This window comes from Salmo trutta, chromosome 20 (genome assembly GCF_901001165.1).
Source record: "Salmo trutta chromosome 20, fSalTru1.1, whole genome shotgun sequence".
NCBI classification, from domain to species: domain Eukaryota; kingdom Metazoa; phylum Chordata; class Actinopteri; order Salmoniformes; family Salmonidae; genus Salmo; species Salmo trutta.
In genome coordinates this window covers 9,885,687-9,909,934 of record NC_042976.1, presented here as the reverse complement: position 1 = coordinate 9,909,934, position 24,248 = coordinate 9,885,687, and the positions used below count along the sequence as shown (strand labels likewise).

Below are 24,248 nucleotides of genomic sequence, written 5' to 3'. Positions count from 1 at the left end.
CACTAGATACTGACTGGTTTTCTGATCCATGCCGCTTACCCTTTGTTTTAAGGTACACTATATAGTATATACAAACGTATTGACACACGCCTTCAAATTAGTAGATTCGGCTATTTCAGCCACACCCGTTGCTGTATAAAATTGAGCACACAGCCATGCAATCTCCATAGACAAACGTTGGCAGTAGAATGGTCTTACTGAAGAGCTCATTGACTTTCAACATGGCACTGTCATAAAATGCCACCTTTCCAACAAGTCAGTTTGTCAAATGTCTGCTCTGCTAGAGCTGCCCCGGTCAACTGTAAGTGATGTTATTGTGAAGTGGAAACGTCTAGGAGCATCAACGGTTCAGCCGCAAAGTAGTAGGCCACACAAGCTCACAGATGGAATCGCAGAGTGCTGAAGCGCGTAGCATGTAAAAATCGTCTGTCCTCATTTGCAACACACTACCGAGTTCCGAACTGCTTCTGGGAGCAATGTTAGCATAATAACTGTTTGTCTGGAATTTCATGAAGTGGGTTTCCATGGCCGAGCAGCCACACACAAGCCTAAGATCACCATGCGCAATGCTAAGTGTCGGCTGGAGTTGTGTAAAGCTTTCCCCCATTGGACTCTGGAACAATGTGAATGTGTTCTCTGGAGTGATGAATCACGCTTCACCATCTGGCAATCGAAAGGATGAATCTGGATTTGCCAGATGCCATGAGAACACTACCTGCCCGAATGTACAGTACCATCTGTAAAGTTTGGTGGAGGAGGAATAATGGTTTGGGGCTGTTTTTCATGGTTCGGGCTAGGTCCCTTAGTTCCAGTGAAGGGAAATCTTAATGCTACAGCATTCAATGACATTCTTGATGATTCTATGCTTCCAACTTTGTGGCAACAGTTTGAGGAAGGCCCTTTCCTGTTTCAGATGCCCCTGTGCACAAAGCGAGGTCCATACAGAAATGTTGTCGAGATCGGTGTGGAAGAACTTGACAGGCCAGCACAGAGCCCTGACATTAAGTACATTGAACACCTTTGGGATGAATTGGAAAGCCGACTGCGAGCCAGGCCTAATCGCCCAACATCAGTGGCCGACCTCACTAATTCTTGTGGCTGAATGGAAGCAAGTCCCCGCAGCAAAGTCCCAACATCTAGTGGAAAGCCAACCCAGAAGAGTGGAAGTTATTATAGCAGCAAAGGGGGGACCAACTCCATATTAATGCCCATGATTTTGGAATGAGATGTTCGACGAGCAGGTGTCCACATACTTTTGGTCATGTAGTGTACTTGGTTTTTACCTGCATTAAGTACCAATTTCAGTTCAACAAAGGCTTCCTGCAAGGCAATAAAGGCAGATTGAAACTCTGACAGAGCTTTATCAGCTGTGGAAGCAATAGCATACACCACAGTGTCATCTGTATACAGTATAAAGTTACAATTTTGTACAGATAAATTAATATTGTACATTTAAATACTGAAAAGAACCGGACCAAGAATCGATCCCTGTGAGACACCTTTTGTTAAGTCCATAAAACATGATTAAACACCATCAGTAAATACTCATTCACATACATGTTTGAACTCATCCAAGACTGATTTAGATGGTATTTTTCTTACAGGCCACATACTTTTGTTGTTGTAGTGTATCTGTGACCAACAGATGCATATCTGTATTCCCAGTCATGTGAAATCCATAGATTAGGGCCAAATTAATGTTTAAATTGACTGATTTCCTTATATGAACTGTAACTCAGTAAAATCTTTGACATTTTTTCAGTATATATTATGCTGGAAGCCATTTCCATGTGTAACTGGATAGGGAACATCTCTGACATAGACTTGTTATTTTTCTTAGATAATTGCAGTATCTAGCTCTTGTGCTCACCCCTTTTGGTCATACACAACTGATTCCTGTAAGTGCTCAAAAAGGCAAGTTATTAGTTTGCCATAGGGGGAATTGTCAGCCTTACCCATTGAATTTATTCACTGAGAGACCTGGAGGACTCATGCATAGATACATTCATCTGTAGTTACATATCCATTAATGTAATGACATGAACATTGCAGAACAAAACTCTCCTTTTCATCTGTCTCTCTCTCTCTCCCTCACTCGCTCTTTTCTCTCTGTGTCATGAATTGATCGACCTATTTTATAGTTCAAAATGAAGATGTGTCTTGTCCCTCCTTTTATTTATTTTGACTTTGAGCTGTATTTATTATCAGAGCACACATTAATCCAACATGAATACAGGGATCATGCTGTGGAACCATTCGGCATGATGAAAGTGCTCACTCAGGGATAATTATAACTGTCCAGTAATACACTAATAATACATATATTAGAAGTATGATAGTAATTCACTTGCTGATCAGAGTATTTAAATGTATTGTTGGAGCTAGTAACTTAAGCATTTTGCTGCAACTGCTGTAACACCTGCAAAATCTGTGTACACGGCCAATAAACGTTAATTTGATTAGATTGATTAATTTAGCATTATCCTGGATCTCACCTGGCATGCCTGCCTGGCTGTTTCTGTTTATCTCTATTGGTTGGTATTTTTCTTTAATAATTTGTAATAAAAAAAATCCTATCTACTGTATTTCTGCAGTTGTCCGCAAACATCCTGCTTTCATTAAAGGTTATACCCAGAAGTAGGGTGTTCTGAATGTAATGGGTGGAGGGTTCACTTACTGTAGGCATTATGATATTAGCCGAACGTGTTTGGTCTGAATGTAGGGCCTGGTGGTCTGAGCACTTACTGTAGGCATTATGATATTAGCTGAACGTGTTTGGTCTGAATGTAAGGGCTGGTGGTCACTTTAATGTAGTCACAGCTTATATGGTCTGTATGTAAGGGCTGGCTGTCACTTTAATGTAGTCACAGCCTATATGGTCTGAATGAAAGGGATGGTGGTCTGATCACTCACTGTAGGCACTGCCTATATGGTCTGAATGTAAGGGCTGGTGGTCACTTTAATGTAGGCACTGTCTATATGGTCTGAATGTAAGAGCTGGTGGTCTGATCACTCACTGTAGGCACAGCCGTAGACCTCCACTCTGAGTCCCACCCAGCCACTGGGGTTCCAGTCCAGGGGGACGAAGCGCAGGAAGCGGCTTCTGATAGAGTGGGACAACTTGTGGTGGACGACACCGTCAGCATTCACATTCCCCACAAACCTCTGCAGACAGATAGAGAGGAGGAAGAGAGTAGGGAGAGAAGGAAGAGGAGTAAGAGGGGAGGGAGAGGAGAACAGGCAGCAGGGCAACGCCAAGCATAAATATATATATGTATAAATACGTATATAATATATACTCTACGGTCAAAAGTTTAAGAACACCTACTCATTCAAGGGTTTTTATTTTCTTTATTTTTGCTATTTTCTACATTGTAGAATAATAGTGAATACATCAAAACTATGAAATAACACATATGGAATCATGTAGTAACCAAAAAAAGTGTTAAACAAATCAAAATATATACTATATTTGAGATTCTTCAAATAGCCACCCTTTGCCTTGATGACAGCTTTGCACACTCATGGCATTCTCTCCACCAGCTTCATGAGGTAGTCACCTGGAATGCATTTCAATTAAGACATGTGACATCTTAAAAGTTAATTTGTGGAATTTCTTTCCTTCTTAACCCTTGTGTAGACTTAACATTCTTTATACTCCCCTTGTCCTAAGTGTCAAAAATGACCCGCTGTAATGTCTTGTGTGTGGGTGGCAGGGAAGTCAGGCGCAGGAGAATGGAACTTGGTATAAATGGAGTAGACTAGACAAAACTCCATAATCAAAAATGCAAGATGAATAAAAGTGGGTTCAAGAACCCGTCACGCACCAATACATAATACACAAACATAACACATATCTGACAAGGACATGAGGGGAAACAGAGGGTTAAATACACAACATGTAATGAATGGGATTGGAACCAGGTGTGTAGGAAGACAAGACAAAACCAATGGAAAATGAAAAATGGATCAATGATGGCTAGAAGACCGGTGACGTTGACCGCCGAGCACCACCCGAACAAGGAGAGGAATCGACTTTGGCAGAAGTCGTGACACCCGCCTTCACTGAACCCTCATAATAAAGCAGCTTAACTGAATTTTAAACCCCAAATCTATTTTGCATGAAGAAACAACCTGTCATTAATCACAAACTTTGTGAATATCTGGGTTGTCCCTCTTCACAATGCAGAAAGACTGCATTTAAATCAGTGGAAACCACTCATTTTTATTACAACACACCTGTCATGATTGTTTTCTTTACTAAAGTACAGGTGAATTATTATTACTGCTAAAGGTACTACATAGGTGTAAACATACATTTTTTTTAGCAAGAGATAGCACTTGTATAGCCTAAGAAAGTAGCAGAAATGTGCAGAAAGTAGTTTCGAATGCATTGTATTGAAGAGAAACAATAACAGTCAAACTTTTTTTGGCAACATAGTGATATATTCTTATATACTGTACAATGAGGAATTCAACTACAAAATACTTGTCTTCTCCCATTTTTTGAGCCATTGCTCACACCCACAAGGTGTAAAAACAACAACAATAAATAAGAACAAAATTATATAGATACAAAACAAAAACGTGAAGAACATAAATCAATCAACTCTAGCACATGTAGAACAGTATGCAAGTGTGTGTGCATGGACTTTGCAGATGTATTTCTCACATGTGCAGCACATAATATTTGTTTTAAAGTCCTTCTTTGGGGTGCAAAATTGGCATCTAATCCTCTTGTCTGCCACAGCTGCAGCCTCAGGTGGATCAGGACAAGATTCAGCCCCCTGAACAGCTTTCACAAGCCCTGCAGAGGCTGCTGTGCGGGGGAGGCGCTCCCTTCTTTGAATGTGTGGGGTTACAAATGCCTTTCCCAGCTGCTCCAGGAACACCCTCCTCTTGTTCCGCTTATCAGGCATACAGGTAGGGTTGATCTTGTTCCATATCACGAAGGTATTGTATGAGGACACATCAATGATGTTATGGAAGATGACCAGGGGCCAGTCATCCTCCTGCAGTTCCAATCACCTTGTCCAGGTTGTTCACGCCTCCTTTGTTGTGGTTGTAGTCCAGGATGATGGCTGGCTTCCTGTCCTCACGATCACTGATCTCAGCCGTTTTGTGCAGTGTGCTCAGGAGGACCACATTCTTGTTCCTCTTTGGGAGGTAAGAAACTAGAGTGGTGGTGAAGGCAAACTTTGATGAGAAGGCCTGTCTCCCCCTTGTTGCGAGGAGCGCAGGGGGGAGCTTAGCCTTGTTCTTTCTAACTGTGCCAACCATGGTGATCTTCCTCTTCAGGAGCTGCTGGCTGAGTTCAATCAGTAGCACACATAATCTCAATTTCTATTTGTGTGTGTGTGTGGTTTTTGTGGTGTGTAAATGATTTTATAACTGCCGGGTCAAAAATGACCCTAAGACAATCTTTGTACCCTGGTGGTGTACAGCTTTCATGGAAATATGAACAAAGGCAATGTTTCACTTTTTCTAATGTTGTGGGTAACCCTAGGAAGTCATCAAACTTCAAGTTGAAAAAATATCATTTAGGAGTTTTCTCTGCTGTTAAACATAGTGGCGGGTCATTTTTCACCCCTAAGACAACACAAGGGTTAATGCGTTTGAGCCAATCAGTTATGTTGTGACAAGGTAGGGGGTATGCCCTATTTGGTAAAAGACCAAGTCCATATTATGGCAAGAACAGCTCAAATAAGTAAAGAGAAATGACAGTCCATCATTACTTTAAGACATGAAGGTCAGTCAATATGGAAACTTTCAATAACTTTGAAAGTTTGTTCAAGTGCAGTCGCAAAAACCATCAAGCACTATGATCAAACTGGCTCTCATGAGGACCGCCACAGGAATGGAAGACCCAGAATTACCTCTGCTGCAGAGGATATGTTCATTAGAATTACCAGCCTCAGCAATTGCAGCCCAAATAAATGCTTCACAGAGTTCAAGTAATAGACACATCTCAACATCAACTGTTCAGAGGAGACTGTGTGAATCAGGCCTTCATGGTCAAATTGCTGCAAAGAAACCACTGCTATAGGACACCAATAAGAAGAAGATATTTGCTTGGGCCAAGAAACACGAGCAATGGACATTAAACCAGTGGAAATTCGTCCTTTGGTCTGGAGTCCAAATTGATGATTTTTGGTTCCAACCGCCATGTCTTTGTGAGACGCAGTGTGGGTGAATGGATGATCTCCGCATGTGTATTTCCCACCATAAAGCATGGAGGAGGAGGTGTTATGGTGTGGGGGTGTTTTGCTGGTGACACTGTCTGTGATTTCTTTAGAATTCAAGACACACTTAACCAGTGCAGCTACCACAGCATTCTGTAGCGAAACGCTATCCCATCTGGCTTCGGCTTAGCCAGACTATCATTTGTTTTTCAACAGGACAATGACCCAACACACCTCCAGGGTGTGTAAGGGCATTTTACCAAGAAGGAGAGTGATGGAATGGTGCATCAGATGACCTGGCCTCCATAATCCCCCAATCTCAACCAAATTGAGATGGTTTGGGATGAGTCAGACCCCAGAGTGAAGGAAAAGCAGTGGGAACTCCTTCAAGACTGTTGGAAAAGCATTCCAGGTGAAGCCGGTTGAGAGAATGCCAAGAGTGTGAAAAACTGTCATCAAGGCAAAGAGTGGCTATATGAATTATCACAAATATAAAATATATTTTGATTTGTTTAACACTTGTTTGGTTACTAAATTATTCCATTTGTGTTATTTCATAGTTGTGATGTCTTCACTATTATTCAACAAAGTAGAAAATAGTAAAAATAAAGAAAAACCCTTGAATGAGTAGGTGTTAAAACTTTTGACCGGTAGTGTACATATATAATATACAGGAAATATATGATATTCAGGAAATGTATAATATAAATATATACTATACAGGAAAAAGCTAATATATAATACACAGGAAATATATTTAAGTGATAATGCCCGAGAAGCCGGTGTTTGGAGGATACATTGACACAAGTGTTGCATTATCACTTTGATCCCAACATATTCAAATAATGATGACATATTTTCATGAAGAATGTTATTTTGATGAATTTATTCATACTATTTCATCATTCTACAAGATATAGTCCCGACACAAATCTACGGTTGCTACCCAAGCCGGATGGTCATTCGTTCTATTGGTTTGGTTGCCAGAGACGCGACCCAGTTATTCAGTCTTTTTGTTCTGTATCTATGGACACAACCCATTTATTCGTTCTAAATTTTTCATTACCATACTGGCTGGCAACGTTCTTATCCCTTGCATGCTAGCTTGCCGACTACAGCTAACTTACAGTCATGTCAATAGCCAGAATAAGAGAAAGTAGCTGCACTTGCATTTGTTTAAGCTGTTTTCTAGTAACATTTATTTGGATATATCCATAACAATGATCTAATGAGGCGCGATTTCGCCTGGCATAGAAAATGTGCTCAATCATAAGGACACTGTTGTTCATAGGAGCTAGCCAGCAACACAGCAAACACAATGACTTCAAACTGAAGCTGTAAAGATTGCAAACTAGCTGCACTTCGTTTCGTTTCACTTTTTTCAAATTACATTTCTTTGTATATATCCGTACAAATTATGCCAGATAATTTACGATTTTGATTGGTTGAGAATTGCCAGTAGAGCTCTGAGACAGGATTGCATCGAGGCACAGATTTGGGGAAGGGTACCAAAAAATTCTGCAGCATTAAAAGGTCCCCAAGAACACAGTGGCCGCCATCATTCTTACAGTGGCTTGCAAAAGTATTCACCCCCTTGGCATTTTTCCTATTTTGTTGCCTTACAACCTGGAATTAAAATAGATTTTTTGTGGGTTTGTATCATTCGATTTACACAACATGCCTACCACCTTGAAGATGCAAAATATTTTTGGGTGTGTGAAACAAACAAGAAAAAAGACAACAAAAAAGAAACTTCAGCGTGCATAACTATTCACCCCCCAAAGTCAATACTTTGTAGAGCCACCTTTTGCAGCAATTACAGCTGCAAGTCTCTTGGGGTATGTCTCTATAAGCTTGGCACATCTAGCCACTGGGATTTTTGCCCATTCTTCAAGGCAAAACTGCTCCAGCTCCTTCAAGTTAGATGGGTTCCACTGGTGTACAGCAATCTTTAAGTCATACCACAGATTCTCAATTGGATTGAGGTCTGGGCTTTGACTAGGCCATTCCAAGACATTTAAATGTGTCCCCTTAAACCACGCAAGTGTTGCTTCAGTAGTATGCTCATTTTCCTGCTGGAAGGTGAAGATCCATTACAGTCTCAAATCTCTGGAAGACTGAAACTGGTATCCCTCAAGAATTTCCCTGCATTTAGTGTCATCCATCATTCCTTCAATTCTGACCAGTTTCACAGTCCCTGCCGATGAAAAACATCACCACAGCATGATGCTGCCACCAGCATGCTTCACTGTGGGGATGATGTTCTCGGGGTGATGAGAGGTGTTGGGTTTGCGCCAGACATAGCATTTTCCTTGATGGCCAAAAAGCTACATTTTTGTCTCCTCTGACCAGAGGACCTTCTTCCATATGTTTGGGGAGTCTCCCACATGCCTTTTGGCAAACACCAAAATTATTTGCTTATTTAATTCTTTAAGCAATGTTTTCTTTCTGGCCACTCTTCCGTAAAGCCCAGCTCTGTGGAGTGTACGGCTTAAAGTGGTCCTATGGACAGGTACTCCAATCTCTGCTGTGGAGCTTTGCAGCTCCTTCAGGGTTACCTTTGGTCTCTTCGTTGCCTCTCAGATTAATGCCCTCCTTGCCTGGTCCGTGAGTTTTGGTGTGCGGCCCTCTCTTGGGAGGTTTGTTGTGGAGCAATATTCTTTCCATTTTTAAAGAATGGATTTAAAGATTCTCCGTGGGATGTTCAGAGTTTATGATGTTTTTTTATAACCCAACCCTGATCTGTACTTTCCACAACTTTGTCCCTGACCATTTTGGAGAGCTCCTTGGTCTTCATGGTGCCGCTTGCTTGGTGGTGCCTTTTGCTTGGTGGTGTTGCAGACTCTGGGGCCTTTCAGAACAGGTGTATATATACACTGAGATCATGTGACAGATCATGTGAGACTTAGATTGCACACAGCTGGACTTTATTTAACTAATTATGTGACTTCTGAAGGTAATTGGTTGCACCAGATCGTATGTAGGGGCTTCATAGTAAAGGGGATGAATACATATGCACGCACCACTTTCCCATTAAATTTTTTTTTTTTAAACAAGTCATTTTTTACATTTCACTTCACCAATTTGAACTATTTTGTGTATGTCCATTACATGACATACAAATAAAAATATTTTTAAATGACAGGTTGTAATGCAACAAAATAGGAAAAACGCCAAGGGACATGAATACTTTTGCAAGGTACTGTAAATGGAAGAAGTTTGTCACCACCAAGTCTCTTCCTAGAGCTGGCCGCCCGGCAAAAATGTGCAATCGGGGGAGAAGGGCCTTGGTCAGGGAGGTGACCAAGAACCCAATGGTCACTCTGATAGAGTTCCTCTGTGGATATGGGAGAAACTTCCAGAAGGACAACCATCTTTGCAGCACTCCACCAATCAGGCCTTTATGGTAGAGTGGCCAGATGGAAGCCACTCCTCACTTAAAGGCACATGACAGCCTGCTTGGAGTTTGCCAAAAGGCACCTAAAGGACTCAGACCATGAGAAACAAGATTCTCTGGTCTGATGAAACCAACATTGAACTCTTTGGCCTGAATGCCAATCAATCCATCTGGAGGAAACCTGACACCAACCCTACGGTGAAGCATGGTGGCAGCATCATGCTGTGGGGATGTTTTTCAGCGGCACCAACTGGGAGGATAGTCAGAATCCAGGGAAAGAGGAAGGAAGCAAATTACAGAGAGATCCTTGATGAAATCCTGCTCCAGACTGCTCAGGATCTCAGACTGGGGTGAAGGTTTACCTTACAACAGGACAATAACCCTATGCACACAGCCAAGACAATGCAGGAGTTGCTTCAGGACATGTCTCTGAATGTCCTTGAGTGGCCCAGCCAGAGCCCGGACTTGAACCCGATCGAACATCCCTGGAAAAAACCTGAAAATAGCAGTGCAGCAACACTCCCCATCCAACCTGACAGAGCTTGAATGGATCTGAAGAGAATAATAGGAGAAACTCCCCAAATACAGGTGTGCTATGTTTGTAGCATCATACTCAAGAAGACTCAAGGCTGTAATCGCTGCCAAAATTTGATTTGAAAGGTGCTTCGACAAAGTACTGAGTAAAGGGTCTGAATACTAATGTAAATGTGATATTTCCATTTTTTATTAGATACATTTTCAAAGATTTCTAAAAACTATTTTTGCTTTGTTATTATGGGGTATTATGTTTAAATTGATGAAGGAACAAAACTGTTTAATCCATTTTAGAATGAGGCTGTAACATAACAAATGTGGAAACAGACGCCGCACAAGTCCTCAACTGGCCTGCATCCCAGAGTCGCCTCTTCACTGTTGACGTTGAGACTGGTGTTTTGCGCGTACTATTTAATGAAGCTGACAGTTAAGGCCTTGTGAAGTGTCTGTTTCTCAAACTAGACACTCTAATGTACTTGTCCTCTTTCTCAGTTGTGCACCGAGGCCTCCCACTCCTCTTTCTATTCTGGTTAGAGACAGTTTGCGCTGTTCTGTGAAGGGAGTAGTACACAGTGTTGTACCAGATCTTCAGTTTCTTGGCAATTTCTCGCATGGAATAGCCTTCATTTCTCAGAACAAGAATAGTCTAACTAGTTTCAGAATAACGGTCTTTGTTTCTTACCATTTTGAGCCTGTAATCGAACCCAGAAATGCTGATGCTCCAGATACTCAACTAGTCTAAAGAAGGCCAGTTGTATTGCTTCTTTAATCAGAACAACAGTTTTCAGCTGTGCTAACATAATTGCAAAAGGGTTTTCTCATGATCAATCAGCCTTTTAAAATGATAAACTTGGATTAGCTAACACAACGTGCCATTGGAACACAGGAGTGATGGTTGCTGATAATGGGCCTCTGTACGCCGATGTAGATTTTCCATAAAAAAAATCTGCCGTTTCCAGCTACAATAGTTATTTACAACATGAACAATGTCTACACTGTATTTCTGATCAATTTGATGTTATTTTAATGGACACATTTTTTTTGCTTTTCTTTCAAAAACAAAGACATTTCTAAGTGACTCCAAACTTTTGAACGGTAGTGTATACTATACAGGAAAAACGAAAATCTTGAGGGAACTGTGTTCATTAAACAAAACCGGAGCGCAATTAGAGCTCTGTTATCAAGGGAGTCAATGTTAACCACGTATGTCTGAACTGACCTTGTATCTTGTCTAGGAAAATGCCTTTCAGCAAAGAATTGAAAAGGATTTTGTGTCTTCTAGGACAAATGTTTTGGATCATAAATAAAAATGGATGTAGTTCCCACGAAATGTGAAAGGTATGAAACATTACTATGTTGCGACAAAGCAAAACTCCTCTCTCCAAATGACTCTGCTTTAAGATGAAAAAGATCAAATGTGTTGCGTGAGTCCCGTTGCATGGGTCATGTTGCGTGGGTTGGAATGGTGAGAATTTCCACCAGTGCACTACCACACTACTCAGAGGGAGAGAAAGAAAAGCAGTACTGTGGCAAGTAGTGACTGTGAAGAAGAAAAAAAAACGGTACCACATATCGTCTGCTCCCAGGGAGATAAAAATGACTTTCTCTGAGAATGTGAGAAGTCATTATTCTTCTTCATTTCCATCCCCCTATCCCTGTAACCTCCACTGCATCAACAATCTGTATTGGGAGGCTGAGGGTGATGAACGGAGTGAAAGAGAAAGAGAGAGTAGAGGAAAAAAAGGAAAAGAAACTGGGATGACAGATCACAGCGACTGTCATAACGGATTCAAGGCAGGTGACGAACTAAATGGATAATGATGTGTATCACAGAGTAAAGGAAAGATGGATTGTTGACACCGGGGCTCCAGACTCTGTGAATAGTCCAACAGGGTCATTAATTCACTTCTCCCTGCAGTTGAAAACAGAAAAGCACATGGGGAGGTAGTATAAGAGGCACAAATTACACACACATGGAATGCATGCAGTAGAATGGAGGTGGGGTGTTACCTCTCTGAAGGAGAGTGCATAAAGACTGGTCTCTTGGTAGACAAAGAGACAGTCCTGCAAGCTAACTATTTAGGCTGTTTTTGTGATTTATGCACATACTTTTCTGAGTCCATTTAAGTGGTGCCTGGTGACAGTATTTTAGAAGAGGTGCAAGCTAAGCACTTACAAATGCATTGTAACTCATGTCTATGCAAGATAAGCATTTGGAAACTCGCTAGGGTTTACTCATCCATTCAGACCATGCAGGCTACTGCAATGCATATCCTCCACAATTTAAAGTAACTCTTTTAGCAAATGAAATTAGAAAACTGTTTGCTTCACCAAAATATGGTATATATATTCATTACTGAGAAAAATATATTTCTCAATATCCATGAGATGATTACAGCAATTTACCACAATACCCCCCAAACACAGGCCTACTATTACTAGAGAGAAAAATCGGCTAAACAAACCCTTATATCCTGCAGGTTGGCAGTATACAGTAGCTCAAACTATAATAGTTGAAGTTTTCTGCACAGAATATCGACCAGGATAAATCCAGACTTTAGAAGAAATAGTGAAATGGTATTTGATGACAAATAAATATCTCCTCTTTATTGCAATTCCAGATAATTGCTTTCCAGGGAGGTTGTTTGAAAAGTGTGTAGACCTTTTGTTCTTCGGTATTTATATAATACCTGTGAGGAAGCAACAAACGGATGGACCCTGAAACAATTCCTATTTTTTCAAGGGAAAACAGCTGAAACTGAGCTCATCCAGTCAAAACAATTCAATCTCTTATTTCCCAAAGGTAGTTTGGGAAATACATTTTGACTGTACATTAAACATTAAATAGTTCCCTTTATTGCAACCAGTAGTTGAGTTGTACTTCATAAGGTGTCAATATATCCATTTCCTATGTAGATGGACACAGCACTCCAAAGATGACATGTTCTTTTCCAGGTTAGAGGTTCCATCCAATTACTGTGCGGATGTAAACCAAAATATCTGGAACTCTTTAGAGGACAAAAGACCTCCCATTGGACCACAGAGCTTCATGTTAGTCACTGTCCACATAAACGGCTCCTAACCCCACAGTGACTTCATTATTTATATCCTGTATCCATCCTGAACCGACAGCCTCCCTCCCTGTTCATTACGACTCTTTACTCTTCCTCTCTCATGACGAGGTCCCTAGCGTCACGTACGTCAGCTAAGAGTACATACACTCCAACGTGAAACATCCCTATTGAAGGCTTGAATGCCAGGAAATCAACATTAATTGGTGATCAAGTACATGTACAGTACCAGTCAAAAGTTTGTACACACCTACTCATTCAAAGGATTTTCTTTATTTGTACTCTTTTCTACATTGTAGAATAATAGTGAAGACTATGAAATAACACATATGGAATCATGTAGTAATCAAAAAGGTGTTAAATCAAAATATATTTCATATTCTTCAAAATAGCCATCCTTTGCCTTGATGACAGCTTTGCACACTCTTGGCATTCTCTCAACCAGCTTCACCTGGAATGCTTTTCCAACAGTATTGAAGGAGTTACCACATATGCTGAGAACTTGTTGGATGCTTTTCCTTGATCCTGTGGTCCAACTCATCCCACCCATCTCAATTGGGTTGAGTTGGGTGATTGTGGAGGCCAGGTCATCTGCTGCAGCACTCCATCACTCTCCTTCTTGGTCAAATAACACTTACACAAACAGGAGGTGTGTTGGGTCATTGTCCTGTTGAAAAACAAATGATAGTCGCACTAAGCGCAAACCAAATGGGATGGCGTATTGCTGCAGAATACTGTGGTAGCCACAACATCACCAGCAAAGCACCCCAACACCATCACACCGCCTCCATGCTTCACGGTAAGAACCACACATACGGACATCATCCGTTCACCTACTACACGTCTCACAAAGACACGGCGGTTGGAACCAAAAATATAACATTTGCACTCATCAGACCAAAGGACAGATTTCCACCGGTCTAATGTCCATTGCTCATGTTTCTTGTCCCAAGCAAGTATCTTCTTCTTATTGGTGTCCTTTAATAGTGGTTTCTTTGCAGCAATTCAACCATGAAGGCCTGATTGACGTAGTCTCCTCTGAATAGTTGATGTTCAGATGTGTCTGTTACTTGCTCTGAGAAGCATTTGTTTGGGCTCCAATCTGAGGTTCAGTTAACTCTAATAAGTGTATCCTCTGTAGCAGAGGTATGTCTGGGTCTTTCTTTCCTGTGGTGGTCCTCATGAGAGCCAGTTTCATCATAGCGCTTTATGGTTTTTGCGACTGCTCTTGAAGAAACTTTCAACGTTCTTGACATTTTCCGAATTGACTGACCTTCATGTCTTAAAGTAATGACGGACTGTTGTTTCTCTTTGGTTATTTGACCTGTTCTTGCCATAATATGGACTTGGTCTTTTACCAAATAGGGCTATCTTCTGTATACCACCCCTACCTTGTCACAACACAACTGATTGGCTCAAACACATTGAGGAAAAAAAATGCATAAATTAACTTTCATCAAGGCACACCTGTTAATTTAAATGCATTCCAGGTGACTACCTCATGAAGCTGGTTGAGAGAATGCCAAGACTGTGCAAAGCTGTCATCAAGGAAAAGGATGGCTACTTTAAAGAATTTGAAATATATTTTGATTTGCTTAAAACCTTTTCGGTTACTACATGATACCATGTGTGTTATTTCATGGTTTTGATGTCTTCACTATTATTCTACAATGTAGAAAATAGTAAAAATAAAGAAAAACCCTTGAATGAGTAGTTGTCCAAACTTTTGATTGGTACTGTATATATCTCCCTGATAATCCTATTGCAATGGGTTCTTGTATTAGCGAATCAGCCTACATTTTAAAATCACACATTGCACAGAGTTACACTGATCAACTATCTACACAGTAGCTAATCAAGCATCTTGTAATTTACTCAACATTCAATTACATTTTGTAGGGTACACAGAAGACTTATCACATTCTGTTTACCAAAGTATTTAGAGTATAGAGAAAACATGGCACAAGGGCAATTTCATATAATTACCCAAATGTTACAGAATCCCTCTGCCGAGGGCGCTGTTCGATTCATTTCCAGTGTGTGATGGCTCTTTTTCACCAAATTTTGACTTCATATTCATAGCTAACAGGCATGTCAAGCAATGATTAAAAATACACTGAGAACACAAAACATTAAGAACACCTGCTCTTTCTATGACATACTGTACGCTGACCAGGTGAAAGCTATGATCTCTTATTGATGTCACTTGTTAAATCCACTTCAATCAGTGTAGATTAAGAAGGATTTTTAAGCCGTGAGACAATTGAGACATGGATTGTGTATGTGTGCCATTCAGAGGGTGAATGGGCCAAAAAAATTATTTAAGTTCCTTTGAACGAGATATGGTAGTAGGTGACAGGTGTGCCGGTTTGTGTCAAGAATGGCAATGCTGCTGGGTTTTTCACACGCAACAGTTTCCTGTGTGTATCAAAAATGGTCCACTACCTAAAGGACATCCAACCAACTTGACACAACCGTGGGAAGCATTGGAGTCAACATTGGCCAGCATCCCTGTGGAACACTTTCGAACATCTTGTAGAGTCCATGCCCCAACGAATTGAGGCTGTTCTGAGGGCAAAAGGAAGGGGTGCAACTCAATATTAGGAAGGTGTTGTTAATGTTTTGTACACTGAATGTATATACGGCAGGAAGTAAAGAAGGATATAAAAACAACAGCACCTGAACAGCCTCTTCCTGAAGGATCGTAGAGATGATATCTGAATAATGTTTATATCCTCTCATTACTGTTGAGCAGCTGTAACAGTGTGTTTTCAACAGCACAACACACCAAGCTCATTAGATTGTGTTCTACACGTTGTTTCACTCCAGGGGTAGAACAATTGGCAAATTGATGGAACAATTCTACTTTCTTAACAAGCTCAGAGGGGTTTACGTGAACATACATTAACATTGGAACTGCACACGTAGCTTTATGATGTTATGCACATTTGGAGCAGATAGCATACATTTTCTCTGAAAACCAAAGACTGTAATGAGCTTACATCCTCAAATGAACTGATTGGAAACACAAAAACCAAAAGTGAACTAATTTCCAACACAGCACAGGTACAAATAATAGCATTAGACTTTATAGCACAAAATAATACAAGATCTCATCACCTATTAGCTAGCTGGTCGCTCAGTCAGTCACTCATTTTCTTTTCTCCCTGACTTTTCCTAATTGGATCAATAGCAGCTGGTTCATGAGTGCCATCCTGTTGTTCCTAACTTTAAGAACTATACTCCGTGTTGTGCCATTTCAGTGCTGGCCTGGCTGTGTGACTCCAAAAGACAACGACAGCTGAGAGTTGCAAGAATAGATCATCATGCTGCCCTTGTGACCTGGTCTGGCACAGGGCGGAGATAAAAGGACTGAACCTCTGTCTCTGTCTTGTGCCTGCGGGTGTTGGTGTGGTTGTGTGCGTGCGTATATGCAGTGCATGCACGTTATTATGTGTGTGTCACAGAGTGAGAGAAAGGAGAGATTGAGAGTGTTGAGAAAGTGCCTATGTCATTGTGTGTATATCTTTAGTGCAACAAAACTGCTATTTTCATACGCAGCACATAATACCATCTAACCTTACAGGTGCAGAGTTGCTGCAAGCTGGCAGCTGGTGTTATCTCATTAGCTCTCTGAGCCGGCACCGCCATCAGCAGGCCATTACCTTTCAACTTCTCTTCCCAGACGGATGTCAATTCTCTGTGTGGCATACAGTGTCAAACTGTGGTAGCCCACCTTTCGTCCGCCTTCATTAGGGACGTCTCACTAATTAGCTGCCACTTCTGTTTCTGTAGACAGGTTTCAAAACCAAATGACACCTGTTGTCTTCTTACATTAACAAAGAAGTGAATGGCATGACTATTCAACAGATGTTGTCTCCTCTGTGTCTTGTTGATTGACGCCAGGCAACTGGCATGTTCTTTGTTTTCAATGAACTAACTGAAAAATAATTAACTACTTGACTGATTTCAAAGCAGCACTGCATTGCATTTACAACAAGAGTAGAGAGGTAGGGGTAGGTTTGTTGGCTAAAAAGCTAAAGGCTGCATAAAATAAATGGAACATCTATTTTGCTAGCACAGACTGGAATATGTTCCTTGATTCATCCAATGGTATTGAGGAGTACACCACCTCAGCCTCAGGCTTCATCAATAAGTGCATCTACGACGTCCCCCCCACAGTGACCGTACGTACATATCCCAACCAGAAGCCATGGATTACAGGCAACATCCGCACCGGACGCTTATAAGAAATCCCGCTATGCCCTCAGACGAACTATCAAACAGGCAAAGCGTCAATACAGGACTAAGATTGAATCCTACTACACCGGCTCTGACACTCGACAACTATGAGACAGCCTATAGGACGGAGGTCAGAGACCTGGCAGTGTGGTTCCAGGACAACAACCTATCCCTCAATGTGAGCAAGACAAAATGAGCTTATCGTGGACTACAGGAAAAGGAGGGCCAAACAGGCCCCCATTAACATCGATGGGACTGCAGTGGAGCTGGTTGAGAGTTTCAAGTTCCTTGGTGTCCACATCACCAACAAACTATCATGGTCCAAACACACCAAGACAGTCGTGAAGAGGGCATGACAACAACGTTTCCCCCTCAGGAGACTGAAAAGATTTGGCATGGGTCTGCAGATCCTCAAAAAGTTCTACAGCTGCACCATCGAGAGCATCCGGATTGGTTGCATCACCGCCTGGTATGGTAACTGCTCAGCATCCGACCGTAAGGTGCTACAGCGGGTGGTGCGTACGGTCCAGTACATCTCTGGGGCAAAGCTTCCTGCCATCCAAAACCTATATACTAGGTGTGTCAGAGGAAGGCCCAAAAAATTGTCAAAGACTCCAGTCACCCAAGTCATAGACTGTTCTCTCTGCTACCACACGGCAAGCGGTACCGCAGTGCGAAGTCAGATCCAAAAGGCTCCTTAACAGCTTCTATCCCCAAGCCATCAGACTGCTGAACAATTAATCAAATGGCTACCCGGACAATTTACATTCACACCCCCCCTTTGTTTTTACACTGCTGCTACCGACTGTTTATTATCTGTGCATAGTCACTTTACCGCTACCTACATGCACAAATTACCTCGACTAACCTGTACTCCCGCACATTGACTAGGTACCGGTAAACCCTGTATATAGCCTCGTTATTGTTATTTTATTGTGTTACTTTTTATTACATTTTTTACTTTAGTAAATTTTGTAAATATTTTCTTAACTCTATTTCTTGACCTGCATTGTTGGTTAAGGGCTTGTAAGTAAGCATTTCACGGTATTCGGCACATTAATCATCATTTTTTATTTATTTAAACTTTTATTTAACTAGGCAAGTCAGTTAAGAACAAATTCTTATTTACAATGACGGCCTACACCAGCCAAACCCGGACAACGCTGGGCCAATTGTGCACCGCCCTTTGGCACTCCCAATCACAGCCGGTTGTGATATAGCCTGGAATCAGACCTGTCTGTAGTAACGCCTCTAGCACTGAGATGGAATGCCTTAGACTGCTGCACCACTCAGGAGCCCCAGCATGATCTCTCATTCTAATTCTATTGGCTCCACATCCACTTCATGTAACTCACTCTACATCCACTTCATGTAACTCACTCTACATCCACTTACTGTAAACGCACTCTACATCCACTTACTGTAAATGCACTCTACATCCACTTCATGTAACTCACTCTACATCCACTTACTGTAACTCACTCTACATCCACTTACTGTAACTCACTCTACATCCACTTACTGTAACTCACTCTACATCCACTTACTGTAACTCACTCTACATCCACTTACTGTAACTCACTCTACATCCACTTACTGTAACTCACTCTACATCCACTTACTGTAACGTACTGAAGAAACATTCCAATTAATACCACATACACTTTGTAGCTCAGTTTGATAGCACTTTGCTGGTAACGCCAGGGTAGTGGGAGCATGGTGCTGGTAACGCCAGGGTAGTGGGAGCATGGTGCTGGTAACGCCAGGGTAGTGGGAGCATGGTGCTGGTAACGCCAGGGTAGTGGGAGCATGGTGCTTGTAACGCCAGGACCCCTTGACTTTTTCCAAATTTTGATACGTTACAACCTTATTCTAAAATTCATAAAATTGTTTTTTTTCCCCCCTCATCATTCTACACACAATACGCCATAATGACAAAGCATGAACGGATATATCACTATTACATAAGTATTCTGACCCTTTACTCAGTACTTTGTTGAAGCACCTTTGGCAGAGATTACAGCCTTGAGTCTTCTTGGGTATTGCGCTACAAGCATGGCACATCTGTATTTGGGAAGTTTCTTCCATTCTTCTCTGCAGATCCTTTCAAGCTCTGTCTGGTTGGATGGGGAGCGTCGCTGCACAGCTATTTTCAGGTCTCTCCAGAGATGTTCGATCGGGTTCGAGTCTGGGTTCTGGCTGGGCCACTCAAGGACATTCAGAGACTTGTCCCGAAGCCACTCCTGCATTGGCTTGGCTGGGTGCTTAGGGTCATTGTCCTGATGGAAGGTAAACCTTCACCCCAGTCTGAGGTCCTGAGAGCTCTGGAGCAGGATTTCATCAAGGATCTCTCTATACTTTACTTTGCTCCGTTCATCTTTCCCTCGATCCTGACTAATCTCCCAGCCCCTGACGCTGAAAAACATCCCCACAGCACAATGCTACCACCACCATGCTTCACTGTAGGGATGATGCCAGGTTTCCTCTAGATGTGACGCTTGGCATTCAGGCCAAAGAGTTCAATCTTGGTTTCATCAGACCAGAGAATCTTGTTTCTCATGGTCTGAGTCCCTTAAGTGCCTTTTGGCAAACTCCAAGCGGGCTGTTATGTGCCTTTTACTGAGGAGTGGCTTCAGTCTGGCCACTCTACCATAAAGACCTGAGTACTGCAGAGATGGTTGTCCTTCTGGAAGGTTCTCCCATATCCACAGAGGAACTCTGGAGCTCTGTCAGTGTGACCATTGGGTTCTTGCTCACCTCCCTGACCAAGGCCCTTCTCCCCCAATTGCTCAGTTTGGCCGGGCGGCCAGCTCTAGGAAGAGTCTTGGTGGTTACAAACTTCTTCCATTTAAGAATGATGGAGGCGACTATGTTCTTGGGGACCTTCAATGCTACACAAATGTTTTGGTACCCTTCCCCAGATCTGGGCCTTGACATAATCCTGTCTCGGAGCTCTACAAACAATTCCTTTGACCTCATGACTTGGCTTTTGCGCTGACATGCACTTTCAACTGTGGGACCTTATATAGACAGGTGTGTGCCTTTCCTAATCATCTCCAATCAATTGGATTTACCACAGGTGGACTCCAATAAAGTTGTAGAAACATTTCAAGGATGATCAATGTTAACAGGATGCACCTGAGCTCAATTTCTAGTCTCATAGCAAAGGGTCTGAATAGTTACAGTACGTAAATAAGGTGTCTGTTTTTTATTTTTAATAAATGTGCATAAATTATAAAAACCTGTTTTCGCTTTGTCATTATGGTGTAGTGTGTGTATATTGCTGATATTTTTTTAAATCAATTTTAGAATAACAAAATGTGGAAAAAGTCAAGGGGTCTGAATACTTTCTGAATGCACTGTATTATAATATTATATTAATACTTAATAGCACCCATATTACACAGGCTAGGGATTAGCCAGCCACACTATGGGCTGACATAGTGCTGTAGTAATAGGACACAGACCAGAGGCTGAACTAGTGTCCCAGAGAGGATGAACCGGTGTCCCAGAGAGGATGAACCGGTGTCCCAGAGAGGATGAACCGGTGTCCCAGAGAGGATGAACCGGTGTCCCAGAGAGGATGAACCGGTGTCCCAGAGAGGATGAACCGGTGTCCCAGAGAGGATGAACCGGTGTCCCAGAGAGGAGAACCGGTGTCCCGAGAGATGAACCGGTGTCCCAGAGAAGATGAACCGGTGTCCCAGAGAGGATGAACCGGTGTCCCGAGAGGATGAACCGGAAGTCCCGAGAGGATGAACCGGAGTCCAGCGAGGATGAACCGGTGTCCCAGCGAGGATGAACCGGTGTCCCAGAGAGGATGAACCGGAGTCCCAGAGAGGATGAACCGGAGTCCCAGAGAGGATGAACCGGAGTCCCAGAGAGGATGAACCGGAGTCCCAGAGAGGATGAACCGGAGTCCCAGCGAGGATGAACCGGAGTCCCAGCGAGGATGAACCGGAGTCCCAGCGAGGATGAACCGGAGTCCCAGCGAGGATGAACCGGAGTCCCAGCGAGGATGAACCGGAGTCCCAGCGAGGATGAACCGGAGTCCCAGCGAGGATGAACCGTAGTCCCCAGACAGGATGAGCCGGAGTCCCAGACAGGATGAGCCGGTGTCCCAGACAGGATGAGCCGGTGTCCCAGACAGGATGAGCCGGTGTCTCAGACAGGATGAGCCGGTGTCTCAGACAGGATGAGCCGGTGTCCCAGACAGGATGAACCGGTGTCCCAGACAGGATGAACCGGTGTCCCAGACAGGATGAACCGGTGTCCCAGACAGGATGAACCAGTGTCCCAGCGAGGATGAACCGGAGTCCCAGCGAGGATGAACCGGAGTCCCAGCGAGGATGAACCGGAGTCCCAGCGAGGATGAACCGGAGTCCCAGCGAGGATGAACCGGAGTCCCAGCGAGGATGAACCGGAGTCCCAGACAGGATGAGCCGGAGTCCCAGACAGGATGAGCCGGTGTCCCAGACAGGATGAGCCGGTGTCCCAGACAGGATGAGCCGGTGTCTCAGACAGGATGAGCCGGTGTCTCAGACAGGATGAGCCGGTGTCCCAGACAGGATGAACCGGTGTCCCAGACAGGATGAACCGGTGTCCCAGACAGGATGAACCGGTGTCCCAGACAGGATGAACCGGTGTCCCAGCGAGGATGAACCGGAGTCCCAGACAGGATGAACCGGTGTCCCAGAGAGGATGAACCGGAGTCCCAGAGAGGATGAACCGGAGTCCCAGAGAGGATGAACCGGAGTCCCAGAGAGGATGAACCGGTGTCCCAGAGAGGATGAACCAGAGTCCCAGAGAGGATGAACCGGTGTCCCAGAGAGGATGAACCGGTGTCCCAGAGAGGATGAACCGGAGTCCCAGAGAGGATGAACCGGAGTCCCAGAGAGGATGAACCGGAGTCCCAGAGAGGATGAACCGGAGTCCCAGAGAGGATGAACCGGAGTCCCAGAGAGGATGAACCGGAGTCCCAGAGAGGATGAACCGGAGTCCCAGGTGAGGTGCAGCTACCACCATGCTTGAAAATATGAAGTGTGGTTGTCAGTGATGTGTGTTTTGTTGGATTTGCCCCAGATATAACGCTTTGTTTTCACGACAAAATGTAATTTCTTTGCCACAGTTTTTGCAGTTTTCATCAGTGTCTTGTTACAAACAGGATGCTTGTTTTGGAATATTTTTGTTCCGTAAAGGCTTCCTTCTTTTCACTCTGTCATTTAGGTTAGTATTGTGGAGTAACTACAATGTTGTTGATTCATCCTCAGTTTTCTCCTATCACAGCCATTAAATGCTGTAGCTATTTTAAAGTCCCCATTGACCTCATGGTGAAATCCCTGAACAGTTTCTTCCTCTCCGGCAATTGAGTTAGGAAGAACACCTGTATATTTGTGGTGACTGAATGTATTGATACACCATCCAAAGTGTAATGGTGACTAAAAGGCATTTTCAATGTCTGCTTTTAATTTTTATTTTGACCCATCTAGCAATAGGTGCCCTTTTTTGTGAGGCATTAGAAAACCTCCCTCATCTTTGTGGTTGAAGTTCACTGCTTGTCTGAGGGACCTTACATACAATTCATTATATGTGTGGGGTACAGAGATGAGGTAGTCATTCAAAAACCATGTTAAACACTATTATTGCACACAGAGTCCATGCAACTTATTATGTGATTTAAGCAAATTTGTATTCCTGAATTTATTTAGGCTTGTCATAACAAAGGGGTTGAATACTTATTGACTGAACACATTTCAGCTTTCCATTTTTTATTAATTAGTAAACATTTTGAAAAACATAATTCCACTTTGACATTATGGGGTATTGTGTGTAGTCCAGTGACACACAATCTCATATAAAATGTAGAAAAAGTCAAGAGGTGTGAATACTTTCAGAATGCACTGTATACTGTATAGCATATAAACTCTTCAAATTCACTCTGTCTGAATACAGAAAAGCTATGGGACTATTCCAAGGACCAACCTAACAGTCACCCAACAGTATGTTAGAGTACAACATTGAAATATCATTACTTAACACAAAAGACAGATGAAAAAAAAATACTATGCACTTCACTCCTATATCCCAATTCAGTCACAATCAATCATTGAGAACAATTTCAAAGCATGTCAAGTAGGGTTCATACACTATACCATTATTTCTACATTATCCCACATTTGAGTGTAAATAATGTATTTTTAAAGACATAGAAGAGAATGAATAATTCAATACATATTGCCATGGTGGACTGGACATGCTGTCTGCACTTGTAACTTCAACTACTGTAAATTATACACCACGTGATAGAAACTCTTGAGTATAGCTAATGTGCAAAAACATTTTTCCCTGAGACATCTTAAGAAAAATTCTGAGTGGCAGAAAATGCAAGAATGTTGAGTTTTACTTCACATAAATGGAGTGAACACAACAGGTTTTAAATAATGTATGTCCACTAAAACATCATGAACAATATATTTTTGTTGTTGATGTTAACTCAATTATGTGCATGTGCTAACCAAGCACTAGCGATACCATCATATTAAAGGGCGAACAGGATGAATGAGGAGTGAGTCAGTGAGTAGAGTACAGCCACACTTCATCACACACTACCGTCAAACAAAATGTCTCCTTCACGAGGATTTTAAACAATGAGATAAAAAGCAAGTTACAGTCTGAATTCTCCTAATGGTTTTCCCCATAAAGCGTGGCATCTCTGGGGAGAGCAGAACAAAGACAGAGAGGTTTAACCTTCTGCTCGCTCTCACCCACCCCAGAGGCTAAGGACGTTTTCACACCTCTTTCTGAGCTATAGTTCAAATCGGG

At 42.4% G+C, this 24,248-nt stretch overlaps 1 protein-coding gene across 1 annotated transcript in view; it reads right to left on the bottom strand.

The window, feature by feature from the left end:
• The window catches only part of LOC115155525 (contactin-associated protein-like 5), a 122,272-nt gene that overhangs the window by 29,984 nt on the left and 68,040 nt on the right, over nt 1–24,248 (bottom strand). The window contains exon 4 of the mRNA XM_029702208.1: nt 3,018–3,165. Within this exon, the coding sequence (XP_029558068.1) occupies nt 3,018–3,165 (148 nt within the window). The remainder of the gene's footprint in view (nt 1–3,017; nt 3,166–24,248) is intronic.